The sequence below is a fragment of the Chiroxiphia lanceolata genome, chromosome 3 (assembly GCF_009829145.1).
Source record: "Chiroxiphia lanceolata isolate bChiLan1 chromosome 3, bChiLan1.pri, whole genome shotgun sequence".
Classification (NCBI taxonomy): domain Eukaryota; kingdom Metazoa; phylum Chordata; class Aves; order Passeriformes; family Pipridae; genus Chiroxiphia; species Chiroxiphia lanceolata.
Window position 1 is genome coordinate 62,442,394 of NC_045639.1, and position 18,740 is coordinate 62,461,133.

The 18,740-nt window shown below is 44.7% G+C and overlaps 1 protein-coding gene across 2 annotated transcripts in view; it reads right to left on the reverse strand.

Moving 5' to 3' along the window:
- The window catches only part of RSPO3 (R-spondin 3), a 63,529-nt gene extending 53,835 nt beyond the window's left edge, over positions 1-9,694 (reverse strand). Inside the window, exons 1-2 of one of the 2 annotated variants that reach the window (XM_032681734.1) lie at positions 9,593-9,694; positions 8,495-8,640 (exon numbers count right to left, since the gene is read on the reverse strand). In XM_032681734.1, coding sequence (XP_032537625.1) covers positions 8,495-8,640; positions 9,593-9,651 — 205 coding nt within the window. In that variant the 5' untranslated portion in view covers positions 9,652-9,694. Of the gene's footprint in view, positions 1-8,494; positions 8,641-8,849; positions 8,998-9,592 lie in introns of those variants that run through there. The other variant, XM_032681733.1, reaches the window with a different exon arrangement.
- Positions 9,695-18,740: the final 9,046 nt, after the last annotated feature.

The following is an 18,740-nucleotide window of genomic DNA, read 5'->3' on the forward strand; positions in this document are numbered from 1 at the left end:
CATCTGCAGCCATCATGCCGTGTACAAGGTCTCATCTCAGTTCATTATTTTTAGTTCTGTGTTATACTAAAACTTTCTGGAACCTTCATCCATCCCCGTGTGTTTGTGAAATACATGCACTTAACATCTTCTGACTCCCATGTTAAATAAATAGCCTTTGCTCACACTTGATTCTATTTTGGAGGGCTAGTTCTTCGCTTAGCGTTACAGCAAGTAAAACAACACCAGCAACTCATTATTCAGTGGCACAGAAAAAAATTAAATTAATTATGAACATTCTAGGAAAAGGAAACAAGGTTATGAAACACTTGCCAACAGTGGTGTTTGTAATCTTCATGAATAAGCAATGCAATAATGCTGGGCAAGTGTGTGTGGGAGGTGCACTCTGGAGAAACTGGCTATTTTCCCCTCTCTGACCAGTTGAGCTGTTATGATAAAAAATGTTGTTGCTAAAGAAACCTGTAATAAATCCTGTTGGGAGTATTGCATGTGGTAATAACACACATAAAGTTTGTAAACATATTAAAGTGTCAGGTTTTAGTAACTCTGGTTCATGTGGATGTTTGTAAAAGTTAGTCGAGAAATGCAATGGAAATCTTGTTGCACCAGCTGGTTGCTCCTACGTTTCTGGTTCACACAAGACCCTTGTCTTCCTTCCCCCTGAAGCAGAGCCTCATTCTATAGGGAAGCTGGAAAAAAAGATCTCAAGTCCTACCTAAGCTGTAACTTCCCACTAGAACGCTATCACCAGTGAAGCTGAGCACCTACTGAGTTATTTGGAGAGAAGCGGGATGGATGAGCTAGTGCTTGGTGAAGGATTTATGCTGTTCTGAATGTCATGATGCACTCCATTGAGGCCTCCATCAAAATACAGATGGCAGCCTTGAGCAAGACATTTCAATTGCCTTTCAGCAGGTGGGAAGAATTGGGTGCCTTCAAAAGAGACTGACAAAACCCAGCATACTGAACAAGGGATTCTCAGCTTAGTATGAAATGTTGAGGTCAGAAACTATATCGAATCCTGGATGTCCAGGGGGTTCAGGTGCCCTGGCACTACTGCCCAGCCTCGCAAACCAGAATGATCTTTAACAAAAGAAACGAGATTTCACTCTTTTCATTTGAAACACACCAAGAAGGGAGCAGCAGCCTTGCTGCCCTTAATGTATCCAAAAACTTAGCAGCTAAAGTATTTGGCCAGGAATTGAAAATCTAAGCTAGATGAATTCTTCTATATAGCATGGATCTAGCCTATCTGTGATGATCTACTCTAATAAACTGACTTTTATCACCTGGATTTGCATGTAATCTCAGGTCGTTTGCTCACACCCATTTTAGTTTGCACAGAAGAGGCAAAGGCCTGGGGGGCTGGGTATCAGAGCAGAGCTGCACAAGACTATATTCCAATGTCAGTAAGCAATCATTGGCAATATCGTGTGCTCCCGATGGAGGACGTTTGTATTGCTATTTTTATTATTTGTCAATTTATGTATTGCCTTTTTATTATACATAGGGTTTCTTTAAGAGAAAATTTAAAAGTCTCTGCATGAAGGTACGTGAGCTCAGAAGCCTCCCATGCCAGGTGGACGCTCAATGTTATTAAACTGAAACCTTATGTTAGAAATGACAAAGCATCCGAGAAATGTCCATGTGTCAAGGATGAAGTGGCAATTAAGCAGGGCTTTGAAGGTAAGGGACTCAAATCCTGTCCTAGACACACCTTAGGTACCTATATCCTATTCTTGGATCTAAGCCTTGCTGTGTTTGCCCTTGCACTTTACAGCAAGCTGCAGGAATCACATACTGTTAATATTTCAACATCCATCAGTGACTCCTGTGTTGTTTTACAGTGCCCCAAAATCTTCTTTACCCTGCATGAAATATCAAACTGAAATCCCATCTAGGACCTTTTAATTTTAAACACGAAACATGTTAGTATGTAAAATTGACACACATTAAGAAGCTTGAAATGATTAAGTTTATAGCAGCACTACCAGAACTTGGTGTAGACCTGTGGTTAGGGGTTTTACTTTCATTTATAAGTATTACTATAATCATTCCTTTATGTTCTTCCCCCTAATTACTCTGTTGTGTAAAGCCAAACTATCAATGCAAGGCTAGGGTGCTGTTTGGAGCCGGCAGGAGCTTGGTGTTGTTTCCACAGCCAAAGGCTCTCCTAGGTCAGCTCTGGTCCCCATAGCTGAGTTCTTGCCAGCAGCGTTGGGACGAGATATGTTTTGTGGCTCCTTTGCTTCAGTGGGTACTAGCTTTGATCACAGGAGTAAATAACACTATTCTAAAATGCAAGGTTGATAGGTTATAGTCTAGAAATTGAAACACAATGTCTATTCGTCAGCTATCGTATAACCACAGTACAATCGTTCCTTCTTTTTAAGTAGCATTGCTCATAGCAGTGCTCTGTACTAGCAACAAAAATAGAGTACTCATTAATAAAATCTGCTGGATTTTATTATGACAAAGCATCTCATTGTAATCATTCTGCTGTCATCAGAAACTCAGTTATTCAATTATTTAAAAAAAGTTGCAGCTCATCTCTCTCTCTCTTTTTTTTTTGAGAACCATAACATATTTTGCATTAATAAATATTCTGTATTTTTATCTGTGGCATTGTTTGTGGTAATTGCACACAGACAGACTTTCGTAAAAAATGTACATGGTTTCAGCTGCCTTTTGTCATCTGATAACATTGCTTTATTCAGAATTATTTTGGTAAAAAATTGGCAAAGTGATTTTGAGTAGTTCAGACTCCAAAATTAGAAGCGAGACAAAAATATTATTTTTTATTAGCTTTTACATCTCCTCCACCAAGCTTTCGCAACTTTTAATTTAATTTCAAGCAAAAGGGACAATTCACTCTAGGAGGAAAAACGTTCTTAAGAACCTCTGTAGTTTTAACAGAGGAGTGTTGCTAGTAGTCACTGTCTATAAATGATTGAATATGAAATGAAAGACAACTTATTAATGTTAGTGATAAAGTGCAATGGTCAAGCCAGCACACTCGCTTTATTAACCAAAAAAGCAAAATGAACATTATAAGCAAGAGAAAAAGAGTAAGTCTGATTTTTGAGTCCTAGCTCAGATTTTATCAGGTATAACTTTCATTGTCTTCAGTGAAAAATTTACAGCAAGAAGAAACAGCAGAATGGGGATTTGCAAAGGCTTGATACACTAACGGCGAAGCTCAAAAGAAATGAATCTCATGAGTTAACTTGATTAACTTCAGTTGGCTCAATAGGTGAAAGTAGAAAAATAGCTGTACTTTTCATATGATTAAGAAAGAAACTGCCTCCCAAACAGGCTATGTATGACAATTTTGAAAGATAAAGGGCATTGTTTTACCCTATATAGGGACTGTACGTATTTGGAGCATACAATTTTGCAAGTACTCTAGCATAGGGATTCTTCCAAACTCAAACTGTATACTGAGGTCCTGAAAAAAAAACCCCACACCAGCTCCAGCAAAGTCAATGGAACTTTCTCCACTGAAAGCAAAGGAGGCAGGTTCGAGCTCCAAAAACATTTCATTAATAATAGCAATATTTTATTCTGCCTGCAAAGTGAAATTGGACATTTCCATATTTGCTGATATACCATCCTATATCAATGTCTTTGAAAAATTGTGGTAATATATGTATTTGGAGTCTAATATGAATTTTATATAGTATAAGAAATGTCTTCAGCAGCTGACAAGAACAAAATTTGTAATTATCACCCTGTCAGGTACGAAATAGGAACTGATCTGTAATGTCCTTTAAACTCCTGGGATAATAACACATATTGTTCCACCTTACAGTGGTATGATCAGGCACAGATCTACATACAGACAGAGTTATTAAAATAAAATAACAACACAAGTAGTCTATACCTATCATGCTTCTAAAGCTTTCAGCAGTGAGTAGTGATTTTCTGATATTTAATTATTAAGGATATTGTTGCAACGAGATACACTCACAGTTTATGACAATAATAATGAAACAGCTCTCCGTCTGCTTTTGTTCCTAATGACTGCAACAGGAATTTTACTGTCTATGTCAAAACAAACATGTTGTCATCCAAAAATGAGAAATATAGTTTCATTGCAAAAAAAAAAAAAAAGATGCACTGGTCACCAGCAAAGTATTTACCCTGAGAATACCAATATGAAGACATCACAGAAAAAAATTATCATCAGCATGCACACATTTTGAAAGAGAACTAATACTGAGTAATTCAATCCTGCCCAAGGGGTCTGCTTGATGGCTGCTTGCTTGGCTAACTTCTACTTTAAACTGTTGCAATGAGACACCAAATTATTCCTTTTTTAAAAAGTTGATAAGAGCACCTCTCATATATAGACTGTACAGCATTGCCATCTGTGCCATGTCAACCCTTAATATACATGTAGATATGAATAATATATATAGATGGTGAACTATTAAAAAAATTGCTTCCAAAATGCAGTGTTATTTTAATTAATAATGTAATTCCTCTTTTCTTGTTGACATTTTACCTCCATGTGAATTGCACCCTCCACGAGAGTATTAAAGGACTGAATATACAATTTCACCAGCTTGTGTTTTGTCAGTACTTTCCTGGTTTTGTTTTAATTTATATAGTTATTTTACAAATGGACTCTTACACATCTTCATTTTGAGTTTTAAGTAGTTGAATGCAAACCAAGCCAGAGAGTCAGAGTGTTTGCAGAATGGAACCCTCCACTCCTGATTGTGACCAGAAGCAGATGCTGGAAGACCTGCAGTCTCGCATCGGCAGAGGAATGGACAGAGGAGAAATGGCTGGCAGGCAGGCAGGCAGGCAGGCAGGCAGGCAGGAAGGAAGGAAGGAAGGAAGCCAGGAAGGAAGGAAGGAAGGCTAGGTATCCTGAATGTGCCATCAAAAGGCAGGAGGAAAAACATCAGATGGGCTACCAATAATCATGGGAGCTCTACATCCAGATTGCACTTCCAGAGTCATACAAATTGTTTTACTCCCAGATGTAGGAGTTGTGATAGAAGTATAGAATTTTCTATCACTTTGCTTATTCTAGAGATTTCCAAATTTAGTCTGTGGCTCACTAGTAGTCCATAGGGTCATGGCAAATGATCAGCCGGTCATTCACAGACCCGTAGCTAATAATACTTCATTTCCGTCCATTAGAAGGTCAATGAGAAAGATATCTAACTGTCAGTACTAAGTTTTGGGGGCTGGTGGTGGCAGACCCAAAATATTTTTGAACTATTGACTTAATCCTACTTTTTTTCTAAGCAAATTTTAATCACTGGTAGATGCATAGAATTTCTTATTCATTGGTATGTTACTCTGTACTCAGCTGCATTTTACTTTGGCTTGTAGGACTCAAATAAGCAACTTTATTAAACTTAATTGCTCTTATCAGAACAAACCCACAAATCTCTTTGATAATGATATGTTTGCTTTTGAACTTTTATTGATCTTGTCCTATGTTTAATTATGGACCTGATCCTCTGCTTGCACTCTGTTCTTGACTTCAGGGGCGTTTAATATCTGCAGAGCAACTATGTCTTTACAACAGGTCATGAGATAGAGATTTAGGGTTCTCCAACTAGAAATTTCAGTAGAAGTATGGAGAGTGAAAGGGTTGCAGATTAGACATTTCTCATAGTAAAGACTACTTTGGCAATAGGTACAAAATAAGCAATGCTTCAACACCAGATCCTTCTGATGGGGAAATTTAACAAATGAACTTTGATTTACATCAGCAGAGAGTCTGGCATAGCATATTCTGAATTAGTCAGTCCAGACTTTGTTATTTCTTTTTGCTAAAATGTGTGAATCTACAATACAATACATGGAATGGAGACTTGGATACTAAATAAAATGAAGTAACATGGGCTCGTTGATTGCTTGATGGCAAGTGGTTTGTACTGTATTTAAAAATACACAGGTTAAAGAGATATTTGAAAACACTTCCCTAGCGATGGGTTTATGATTTCTGGTTAAAGGAGACTATCTGAGCAAAAAACACAGAAATCCAGAGAAACTCTTCCATGTAGTAGATGAATTTGACAGGTGCCTTCTTTATCCGCACACTGTAATTTATTCCAAGTTGTACTATTCACTAAAAGCAATTTATGGATTTTTAAAGCCAAAGGGATCAGTGCAAGTGACTGTAACCACGTTTACAATAACTTTCATAAACATTCACTCTCTAATTTTTGCTTCAGGCCGAGTAACCGCTAGTTACACCAAAGCATGTTTTACAACCAGTTGGATTTGAAGATCTCAGTCAGTGGACAATGTACACCATGGCCAGGTGAGGTGTTCTGAAAGGCTTTTTGTCTTCACTGCCAAAATAACAAGCCAGATTTCCATCCTGACTCTCTAGCTGTGATTTTTCAGCTCTGCTGTGAATTTACCTTAACTCTTGCATTTTAACCATAAAACTTCGAGCAAGCACTCGGTACCTCCTTAACGTTGTCCCAATCGGCTAAATACCCGCGGCCAACACTCCTGCCTCTATTTCTCGAAAGTTACGCTGCTTTGCAGGGTGTCTCAGAACGACCGAGGTGGAACGGCGCTCGCCTGGAGATTACACCGCGTCTGCCCCGATCCTAGGAAGAGGCGGCTGCACCGCACCCAGCACTGAGAGCGGCCGGGGGCAGGAGGAAGACCTGCCTTCCCCCGCCAAAAGCGGGGCATCGCCCGTGCCGTGCCGTGCCGTGCCGTGCCGATGGGAGCCGAGCACCTGCAGCCGGGGCTGCCCGCCGAGCACGGGACAGCAGAGGTCGCCGCCGGCCCGGCGCTGGCCCGGCGCGCCGCGCACCAGGTGCCGGAGCAAGTCCGGGCGGAGGGGGGCCAGCTCCGCGACCCTCGCCCTGCGGGGGATCCTGCCCCCCGACCCCTACCGTGCCCCCGACCCGGGGCTGAACCTCTCCGCCGCGCCTGTCAGGGTACCCCCACGGCTGCGGGTGGGGGGCAGCCGCAGCTTGCGGGCCCCCGGTTGCCAGGGTTTAAAGGAGTGGGTGGGAAGTGATGGAAGCTGCGGAGCTCCCCCTTGCCAAAGATAATAAATCGGATGCCCTGACATGTTTTACTTAGCCCTTAGTGCTCCCTCGCTGCGCGGCCGTGGGGATCGGAGGGCTGGAGCCCCGGTCTCTCTCGTCCTCAGCTCCGCTTTAGGGGCACTTTAGGTGAATCAAACCTTGTTTGCAGGAGGCAAACTATACAAAGGAGGCTTTCAAGAGCCAGCCGTGCCAAGCAGGGCAAGGGAGCGAAGGCTGAGCAAGAGAAAATTAAAATAATAGTACCTCCCCTCCCTGAGGAAGTAACTCAGTTACTTCTCGCTGATTAAATGCAGGCTGTTGTGTTTTATGACATTTCCTCGGTGTCTGCAGCTGTCAGGGAGAGCAGACAGGCATAAGCAGCCTCTCCGCGGTAGGTGCGCAGAAAATGCCTCCTCCCCAGAAACGGCGGCGGGTCCGAAGCAGGCGGGGTGGCGAGGCCGGGTCGGGGGCACGTCTCGGAGGCCCTCCTGCCGCATCCCGCTGCGCCCGAGGCTCCTTGCGGCGCCCCGGCAGAGCTCTGCCCGGTGGCCCTGCCCGGGGGGGGGGGTCACTGCGGATCCAGGCCAGCGCCGGAGCCCCAGGCCGGAGCCCCAGCCCGCCCGCCCGTGGCAGCGCCCCGCGACCTGGACAGCGCCTTCCCGAGGGGGCGACTCGCTCCTGCCTCCTTGTTCTTCCCTCCCCGACGACGGGGGGGTTTTCCTCGCCTCCTCGGGGCGACAGCTCCCTGGGAGTTGCCCTGGGTACTGCCCCGCACCCTTCGATCCCCCGTCCGCCTCCTGCCTTCGCCCCTGACCCAGGCGGCGATGGACAGGGACCGGTTAAATTAGAAGAGAAGAACCCACTTCATTCCATACGATTAAAATTTAAAAAAAAAAAAAAAATATTAAAAATTCGAGGGCCACAGTCCCAGGACAGTGGCGATGGGTGACTAGTGGCGAGTGGAGGCTGGAAGCCAAAGGGCCGGACAGCGCCGCGACAACCCACCCTCCCACTCCGCATCGCCGGGCGCCAGGCTTAACCTATAGTCATAATCTGTACTGCTGGTTCTTGGGGTGGGGGCTTCTTGACCGGGATGGAGAAAGGCGCTTGGGGCATACCGGCAAAAAGTTACCTGTCGTGTCATCGCTTTTTCCCTCTAGGAAGAGGAAAAACCCAAGAAAGGACGTTCCCCTTTACCAGAGATTAAAATGTAAAGGACCAAACTCAGGTCTTCCCAGGGCCCGCGCTGTTCATCCCGGTGAGGTGAGAAAGAAGAGCAGAAAGAGGTCAAAAATCGCCTTCATCCCTCCAATTGAATGAAACTGCCCGCAAATCCGCTCGGCCGCGCCGCGGGCGCGGAATTTGGTTCCCCAGGACACTCGCCCGGGCACCGGGGGCACAGAACTCCCCGGACAGGTGAACAGCACAAAGAGAGGAAGCAGAAGTTATCAAAGTATAAATCTCTTCGCACTTACTTCTTCCCTGTCGCCGTACCCTGGAGGCGTGCTGGCTGCCAATGTATTCCATAAAGTTCAAAGTGATAAAAAACCAAGAAATCAGTCGCAATTGCATAGTAACCCTTTGAGAGTTCGACTTCTCCTTTTCGTCTTTTTTTCCTTTCCTTAAAAAAAGAAATAATAAACCGGGGTGGTAGGCGGCAAGGGATGAACACAGCAGCAGAAATACCTGCACTGAGATCCAAAGCTGGGCTTGGCCGGCTTGATGGCTTTTGCCTTTTTTTTTTTTTCTTTCCTTTTTTTTTTTTTCCCCCTTCCCCTTCGCTTTTCCTATTGCACTTTCCAGCAGTCTGCCCCGCTACCTGCCGCAAACCTCAGAGGGCAGTCAGCAGCGGAGAGGAGCCGAGCAGCCGCCGCCGGGGTCCATGCCGGACCGGTGGCCGGCAGCATGTTGTGCGGGTGCCGGGGTGCGTGCGGCTGTGCGCGCCCGTGTGAGCGCCGGGCGGGCGAGGTGCCGACAGGACGGATGGATGGATGGCGGTGGGAGAGGAGTGTGCGAGGGCGGGAGCGGCGGGGGGGCAGAGGGAGGACCCAGCCCCGCCGCCGCCGCTCCGGAGCAGCCGCGCTGTGCGCCGCGGGCACCGCCAGCCGCCGGGCGCAGGTGGGCCGGGCCCCCCCGGCTCTCCCGCCCGCCGACCAGGAGCCTCCGGACTTCATGCGGGAGCTGCTCCTGAGCGAGGCCCCGGGGGAGAGGCCTCGAGGCGGGGCGGGCCGGGAGGAGCAGAGCCCCAGCGCCCCGGCACGGCGGGGGGAGGCTCTCCGTGCCCGGCCGAGCCCTCTCGGGGCGCGGGCTCCCGAGCATCCTCCAGCGGCGGGGCCCGCGGGCGGCAGGGCTCTGCAGCCTCGCTGGCAACCCCCGCCTGGAGGTCTCCACTCGCCTCCCGTCCGCCGCCGGCCTTCCAGAGGTCACCGCGGAGGTGCCGCTGCCCCCCGCGCCCCGGCCCCTCCGTGGGGAGGAGCCCCCCCACTCGCCAGGGGGACGGGGCGGGGTGCTTAGCCCCTTCCTTGCGGAGGGGGACACAGCGCAGCACCCCCCTCTTCCCTGAATCTACTTACATCCCTGCTTGAAATGGAGATGGGGAGATGGGAGGGGGGCGGTGAGGAATTTTCTCCATTGTGGACTTTCCCCACGGGACAGGGGTTTTTCGAGGTGCCTTCTCTGGCGGGACGAGACAGAGCAAATCCGCGTGTCCTGCCGGGGCCAGGGGCCGTCCCCACGGCCGGCTGGCGGCAGGCGAGGCACAGGGCCGGCCCCGGGCTGGGACCGAGCGGAGTCGTGCGCCCGCGGGTGAACACAGCAGCCTGCCGCCGGTGCCATCGGGACCCTCGGCAGAGCCCCGGCACCGAGGGCACAGCTCAGCTGCACCTCGGCGAGGCTAGGCCGCCTGTTTGACAGAAGAGTATCGCGTTTCTTTCCTCCGGCAAGAGTTTATTTTTGGGGTGAAGGGGAAGGCTACAAAGGGGGAGGTGAGGCTGATTCAAGGCAAAACCGGCGACTTCACTGAGCGCTTTCTTGCTTCCCTTCTTATCTCAGTTCTTATCTTATCCAAGCCTATCTCTGGGACGAGAGAGTAAGCCGTGTAAATCGACGCTGACTGCATCAAGAACCCCAGTGATGTGAGGAGCAGCCACTCTAATTGTAACTGTTTTCCTCAGTCTTTCCCCCCGCTGCCCCTCTCAGAGCTGTTATATATCTGTACCATAAAATGTGCAGGATTTAAAGGTCTGTGGGAGGCTCCCTTTGAAAAGGACTCCGGGGAAAGCCTTTCTAATCCAGGATACTTGAGCCGGATGGGGTGGGATTGCCAGAGAGGCATAAAATAAAAATAATTCAGCAGACAAAAGTAGGGGCTACCCTGACATGAAGAAAGTGCATTTGTCTCTATGTTTTATTTTGTTGGAGATTGAGACTTCTGGTGTGCTAGTGTGTGTGTAAATATCTGAGGAAGCCAGGCGAGTGACATAAATAAACAAGACTGTGGAGAAAGGATGGGCCATGTATGTGAGCCAACCTGCAGCTAGCCAGCCAGCTCACTCGAGCAGCATTAACACCAGTGGGCAGAGAAAGCATGTCAAAAAATAAACGCTCTGTGAGAAACATAAGGAAAACATTAAACAAACGGGGAGTGCACTCCCTCTCCTTGCCCTGACAAAGCACGGCTGAGAAAACTCTGCTTGCTGTCTCTCCAGCCTCTTCCCTTCCCTGTGTCCCTGCTACAACAGAGATGCATGGGACAGATGTGTTAAGTGACAGTCCCAGGGACTGCGTAGGTCACCCAAGAGCCTCAGCAAAACCAACTTGTGAAGTGTGTGCCAACCAAGGGCCAAGCAGTAGGGCAGGGTATGCATGAGTGACCAGCAGCGGTGGGGGGGTGGTGGGGGAAGAGGTCCTTTACTTGCTGTGGAAGAGGGGCAGAGGCACAGACTGAGGAGAAAACAAAAGCTGTGCCTTGACTCAAGATGAGATCCAAAAAGCAGCAGGACAAGAGAAGGTTAGGTTACTCCCCCAAACCAGCCCCATTAGGAGGGAAAAAACCACCCAACAACAATAACAAACTGAACCCATAAACAGTTATCGCCGTTCTGCAATAAAAGGGGAAATTTCTATCGTTGAAATGTGTGGAAGGAGCTTGTTCCAGAGCAAACCTTTGGCATGCAATTCTCTGTTTATGTCGCTCATCCCGATGGATGAGATATCGGTGGCAAAGTTCAGGCTGACATCAGCCCTGGGGAGGCAGAACCAGCGGCCAGGCTGGGCTGAGCGGGGCTGCACAGCTGTGCATGGGCCTGTGGCCTGTAGATGACCGGCTTTGGGGGGATCCAGCACACAAAACACCTCCCCTCACCAGGCCCAGGGATGTGAGGAGCCAGCAGCAGCACACACTGTGGAGGGAGCTGGATCTAGTGTTTCCTTGCAACTGCAGCGGATGAATCAGAAACAGCTCCCAGGGTGGTTTTATATGCTGATCTGTTTTGGGGTTTATTAAAAAGGGTGGGGAGGGAGAGAATGGCTGATCATCTGTATGTTGCCGGAAAGTCAGATATGTCTGTTTTACTGAACTGCATTGAAACCAGCAGCAGGAGACTGTAAAATGAGCAAGGTATTGTTTTGCTGAGTTTTTTTGTTTGTTTTTTTTTGTTTTGGTTTTTTTTTTAAGAAGAGAAATCCTTTAGTCAAAGAGTAATAGTGTGTGGTGTTTTCACTATTGCAATTCCTGCCCTGCGGTTTTTCTGTGCAAATTTCCACAGCTAGAAAATGTTTATTTCAGTTTTCTGAGCAGCTAATAGGTTGTGGGAAAAAGAAGGTGGCCTCGGGATGCTCAGATTATATCCAAAATAAGATAATAATATTCAATTAATAGCTGATATTTTGCTTGCTTAAAATGGCACTCTAGTCGTAAAAACTAGCCATGTGAACAGGACAGCTGAATGCTAACCCTTTGTCATTCTTCTCTAGACTGGAAATAGTTTGTGTAAGTGAACAAAAGGGTCACTAATTTGCCTTTTCAACTTGGGAAACACAGTAAAGAAATAAAGGCCTTGGGTTACTTCTGATATATAACTTGAAAACGAAGCATGCTGTGTCCAATACAATATCTTTATTTTTCATGTGCTGATCAGGATGCAGATGGCATAGGTCAGATTTCACTACCAAGGAATCATCCCTGGTAGCATCCACACAGACCTGAGTCAGTCATGTCTGCTGAAAGGAGAAGGACTGGAGGACTGCAGCAGGCATCCTGAGTAAGGGTTGCACAACCCAACACATCTACTATTTGTTAAATACCAACAATATTCTTGGCACTACACAGGACTCCAAATCACGACATTCTTTGCTCCAGATTTTTCTTTTTGTATATGAACTAAGGGGCAAGCAAAAAAAGGGCAAAGCACTCAGAGAGACACAAATGTATAAGAAATTACCCAAAACACACATGCACACACGTATGTATATCTGTAAGTATGTGTGTGTGTGTGTGTGTGTGTGTATTACAATTCTTTTCCATGTTTCTCAATCTGACAGTTGTTATATTTCTCTGTTTCCTAACATAAACCATTTGTTCTTTAGCCATGTTCAGTTTAGGAGGTTAATCTTCTGTAACATCATGAGCATTCTCAAAAGCTGTTAATATCACAGAAGATCTTATTTCCATAGTCTAAGTATACTGAAAGAAGTGAGTGATGAGAAATGCTTTACTCACCAGTTGAACTTATGTGTACTTTTGAAGAAATAAACTTATTCCTAAAGATCCAGTCCCAATATCCTTAATAATGTCTTTATGTTTCAGATATTTAAAATATCTAATGGCAGAACATTAACAACATGTGCAGCAGAGAACAATCCTACACTGGCAACAAATAGACTTAATGACCTAATTGATTTTCCCCATCTCCAACTTGTGCAATTCTGTCATTGTAATAAAATCCCAATGTAATCAAAGTTTGCAGGATCAGGCCCTAAATTAGCATGTCTATCTGGACTACCCCTCAGCCTGGGTCAGGTCCAAAGCCTGCTGCTGTCAGCTTGACCTTTTATCAGTCTGAGAGAGGTTTGGATCTGGTCTTCTGGATCACACTGGAAGAGAGCTGAATTATTGTTTTATTGTATGTGGAAGAAAAAAAAAGGCATATTTGTGGGAAAAACACATGAATTCTGCAGCACAAACCTTCCAGATGCAGTTCAGTTAGGAAAGTCCAACAGGAAGGCCTCAAAATGAGAGCTTTTTGGCACAGAGGAAGTTTTAGCAGTTAATACGAGGATGATCAAACCATGCTAAGTCATTGTTTCCCTGTATTCATTTATCAGTTGGTCGTCTCTTGGACTTGCAATCAGATTGTAAAACTTTTGGGATGCAGACCAACATTTTGTTCTGTTTGCAGAATCTGTGCCTAGAGCAATTGTGTCTACAAGAAAAAAATCTCAGCATTGCCATGGAAGTATGTGTGTATTTTGAGTGTAAATACTCATTCTAGAACAGAAGCAACTAACATAAATGTGGGTTTTTTTAATGTATGCTAAATTGGGGGAAAAAAAAATAAAGCCTTTGATCTAAGTAACTCCAACCACCTAGAAGGCAATACCAGAATAACTGCACTGGCTTAAATTCATGCATCAGTTTGCCCAAGTCTACTTCGTTTGTGCTGCCAGCCCATAGGGTGGAACTATAATTGAGCAAATCTGGAGGATGTGAGTAACCAGCAACAAAGGTTTCACAGCCTTCTGACACATTCATTTGTCTAGGCATTGATTTCTCTATGATTTCAGTATTTGGGAGGATTTGGCAGTGTTTCTTGTGAATGTCTTTGGTGTTAATGTCAATCTAAGTAAATTCCACACTTGCCCAAATGACTTGCTCATTCCCGCTTCCTGGGCTGTGTTGGTCCAAGGATTTGGGAAATATCGGGTTGAAAAATGAAATCCTAAAAAAACAAGGGTTTTTTTCAGTAGATTCACTTTCCTGATCTGGTTCACCATGAGGAAACAGGAATGAAAAACCTGACATGTAAAACAGTAAGCGCAGGGAGTGTCTCAAATAGGTCAGTGGAGGAATCTCACTACTGAGGGTGAAATTACAGGTGTAGGGTTTTTGGAAAGATGGGGACAAGGGAACAAGCTGATTTCTTTATGTGTGTGCTCACACCACACACAGCATGGCTGATAGGCGCGTTGTCTGGTGGGCATGAAGAAGGATGATGGTGCACAGTGTAGATGGAGCTCATGTGCTGCAATTCCAGGTGCCCTCAACAATGCCATCCCATTGCCAGGACACCCTGAAGCAGTTCAGCTCCAGTGGCCTGAAGTCATAAGAGGTATTATAGGGTTGGTAATAGCTGTAGATGAGGAACTGGGCAGCCACTGTCACAACATGAGGCATAGAGTGTGCAAGTATGGGTTACCTTGCCCTTTGCTACTGGGGAAGTGCACCAGGAATCTGTCTGAGCCACACGAAATGGGTCTTGGATCCCATGTTAATAAACACAGTAAAACAGCAGCACTGCCCCTCCTAAACAAGGGCTGGCACAGGAGAAAACGTTGTTCCACTGGCCACACTTTGTGACTCTTAATTAGGATTTTAGCAGGTGAAGGTAACTACCATGCTATTTAAAATGTTACAAGAGATGGTCCTTCACTAAACATTGGTAAATGTGTCACTGATACTTATTGTATGAGACATTTCAGTGACATATGATTGTATTAGGCAGATAGTGCTGAGTAATCTAGAAACACTTCTGTACTCAATTGCTTTTGCTGCTTATTTCAAGGTGTAAATTGCAGGTTCTGAAAAACTGCAAAATGGTAGTCCTGAAGAAGACTATTCTCTGCTTGACTCTGGTGCACTGGTGACATGGTGTTCTTGAGAAGAACTTTTAAGCACAAACTGATGACTGTCATTATGACTGGAGAGCTTGAAGCAGTTGCATATGTTGGATCAGTTCATATTTTGCATTCAGTTCATTGGAGCTGAAATAAGCCCTCGCACTTTTCCAAAGAGATAGACATTCCCTAGTCATAGCCTTACCCTTTTTGTGTACCTTCCAGCATATTTCTGACCACTGTTAATGACTGGAAAGGATCACACTGTGTTTTACGTCTGAACTGAGTTCTCTTTTCATAGGAGGCTGATTATTAGTAGAAGAATAACAAGAGTTTAGTGATGTGGAGCTTCTGCTAAGCTAATATGTACATCTACTGCATTGAACAAATTACAAATCAGGCATCAGACAACTACAGCTTGAAAGCCAAGATTTCACAAAATATGAAGACATCTTAAACTTAGGAGTAACAAATCCTAACTTGTAGTCATATGGTTTTGCAAGTAACATCCAACATTCAATAGTCAGACATCTAAACTCTCTGAATAAACTATGGGAATAGGTGTACCCACCAAACTGCTATCAGAACCAACATTCATACTGAACTGAGAGCCAGCAGGAGTTGCCAATAAGGAAACACCCAATCTAGGTACATTTTCTGCCCAGCTAAATATCCCTCTGTGTCTGATACAGCCAGCCTCCTCCATCTGGGTAGAAATTAATATCCTTTCTTTCAAAAACAGAGTCAATTTTGTTTTTCTTGAGTTCCCTTTAGTATAGCAGCCCAATGGCAATGAAAATTGGCCATTATGTGGACCTATGCTCCATATGTACCTTCCATATGAGTGTGATTCAGGGTACAATTGCACCCCCCACCCTAAGCTCCCAGTTATGTGATACTTCAGCAGAGGTTGCTCCACAAGCTGTTTTGCTGCATCTGTGCCACTTCATAGATTCTTGGTGTCAGACAATAAGAAGAAACTGATTTTAAGGCACACAAAGGGAAGTTTTTCTCTATCTCTCTTTTTTTAAAGAATGCTTGCACTTTTCACATTAAATGGAAATTTATGAACAGAAACTGGTATCTCCTGGCTGCATATATCCTAAACACTAAGTAAAGTCACTATCGTTACCATTTCTATTTTTCTGTCCCTGTTTTGTAAACAAGCTTGCTGGGAGGGGCCTGGTTCCACTGGTAGCTATTTCCTCAGTGAATTTAGCTCTGTTACACTCATCTTTGGTCCACAAGCTCTCATGTGAGAGTCCTGCCTGGGCTGGCTCTGAGTCTCTGCAGGGGCTGTACTCTGAGGAGCATTCACCCCAAACAAGGAAGGACACTGTGAATTTAATTAGATGCTTCCAGCCTAAGCTACTGCTGCTGATTCTTAAATCACAGCTTTCTGCGCAGCTAGGAAAGTCCCTGTTTTGATCAAACCTCTCGTACCCACCTACTTTAATGTGCCTGCAAAGTTACATACACTAATAACATTCAGGACACTGCAGGGAAGAGTTTCATGGTTCCCGACGTGATACTGTCCCACCAACCCTCCACCTAAAAGTGAAATAAAATCTCCAACTGCTTAATCTATTAGTTACTTACCTTTAATAGTTAACAATTTGAGAGGGGTTTGGTACCCACAGACTCATAGAAAGGTATCTAGAGTAGCCCTTTGCAGCAGGACTTATTAAGATATTATTAAGACTTCTTAAGGACATTGTATATTCCTGTATAAAACATTTATTTATAAAGTGTGGAGTTAAGAGTGATTTTTATCTGCAACAGTAGTGTCTACAGGAGCACATGTGTATGTATTCCAGGAAGAAGAAAGCTAATTTTGTAATATGGAGTCAAGCAGGGCATATGGTAGATAACAGTACCCTTTCACATTCTAACACAGGATTGAGATTTCTTAACAAAGGCAATAGAGTTGCAAAACAGCATGACTTTGTTGCAGTCAGTAATTAATGAGGTGCTAAAAGTGCCTAAACAGAGGATCCCAGACAGAGAATGCATGACTCAAGAGGATAAGAAGCCCCCATCATTTCAAACAACAGTGTCATTTAAATAAACAAGCGGCAAGTCGCTGGGTGTGTGAGGTGGAAAGGGACCAGCAGCAGCAACATGCTCTGTCAGCCAGCGCTGTTTTGCCTGTGAGAAACCAGTTGTGCTTTTCCAAATGTAGCCAGAGCTTTAAGGTGTGAAACATTTGTTTAATTCATTATAGGGGAGCGGGGAATCACTCACTCATCGGCGCTGCAGGTTTTCTGGTGGCATGTTGGTCAATTCGATTTATAATCAATGAGCAGTGATCGCCCTGAAGGCTGGACGAAGTCTACCTGGCAGGCCTTTTTTTTTTCCCCTCATAAAAGACGTCATTTTCTGTGCTCTCAGATGAGATATAAAGCTTTTTTTTTTTTTTAAATTTTATTTTATTTTAACAAGTTTCAGAGATTTTGTGCCATTCTGCAGAGCACTCCAGGATTATTATTTATTTTAAGCAAAAGCAATTCCAGTTCGAGTATTAAATGAAAATAGCAAAGGTTTATAAAATATTTGTCCTGTAATGTTTACTTTCTTTCCAACCAAACATTTATAAATAGATTGAGAGAAATGTGGCAAAGCACCAAAATCATCCACTAAGATATTTCATAAGAAACTATAATGTAAAAGTGGAATAAAGGAGCACTTTTGGAAGTGATATTTGTTAGTGAAATCTTTTTTTTTTTTAGGGGGATATGGTGCAATATGTCATGTTACCCTTTGAGCCTATAGCATAGTGATCCAAATTTATTTCTGGAGGGACTGCAGCGCAGTACATGTGTTGTAGTTAGATTGAATTTATCTACACATCCATGCAGCTAAAAAGAAGGTAGACTGTGGGTTTCTTTTTCAGTTTCTTTTGTGGTCTTAGAAAGCTAGTAACTGAGAATCCATTGTATGCTGGGAAGTAATGGACCTAGTTAGCAAGAAATCCAAATTCTCTATTTTCAGATCCAGGCAGCTCAGGATACTTACTTTTTTTTCCTCTTCCCCCCCCCCCCCCCCCCAGGTATTTTTTCATCTTACTGTCTGGCATAGAGAGAAGGAAAATTGTACATGTGCTGTATTCCCTCTCCATTATTCCATACAAAACGTGCAGAATGTATTTGATGCTTGTTTTTCATTAGAAAAACATAGATATAAATGCTTTGAAAGACTCGGTGACTGTTTCCACTGGAGTCTTTCTTTAAAATTCAGGGGTTTTTTCTGTGCTACCTTTCCTTCTGTTCAATATCTCACTATTACCTCTACACCTCTGCTGCTCCTCCAGAGTGATAGTGGGAGCATTAGCAGATACAGAGTGGACACACTGGTGTTTCTTGCATCCTGCACAGTGGGACTGAGGGAGTTTCACTGAAGGGGTTGTGGCAACCTCAGTAACTACATTGGCACTGCTCATTTTGAAATGGGTAACTGATTTTCCTTTTAGAAAAAATAGACATCTGGGATCTGCAGATGTTGCAACACTGTGTTGAGTTTGTTTGAATCCCCAAAGGCCAAAGTGAATGAAGGTCCTGTTCTACAACAGGTCTCTAGAGACATGAGTCTACTCCTTTCCAACTCATCACTACAAACCAAAGGAAAGCCCTCCTATTGCCTTTAGTTGATGTAGACAGGCAGGATTTGGTCTCCTTTCTGGAAAATGTAGGCATGCACTATTACAGCTCTTTCCCCTCTTATTAAAAAAGAAGATATACTTTTGTTTTCTGGCGTAAGCAAGGCACTGAGGTCTAAACCCTGCAGAGGCCTGTCTGTAACTGGCACTAGACACAGAGCTGTATTGAAGAGAGGCTGCTGGGCACAGAGGGATTCTTGCACTTGGAGAGAAGTTTGGTGTGACTGCCATGA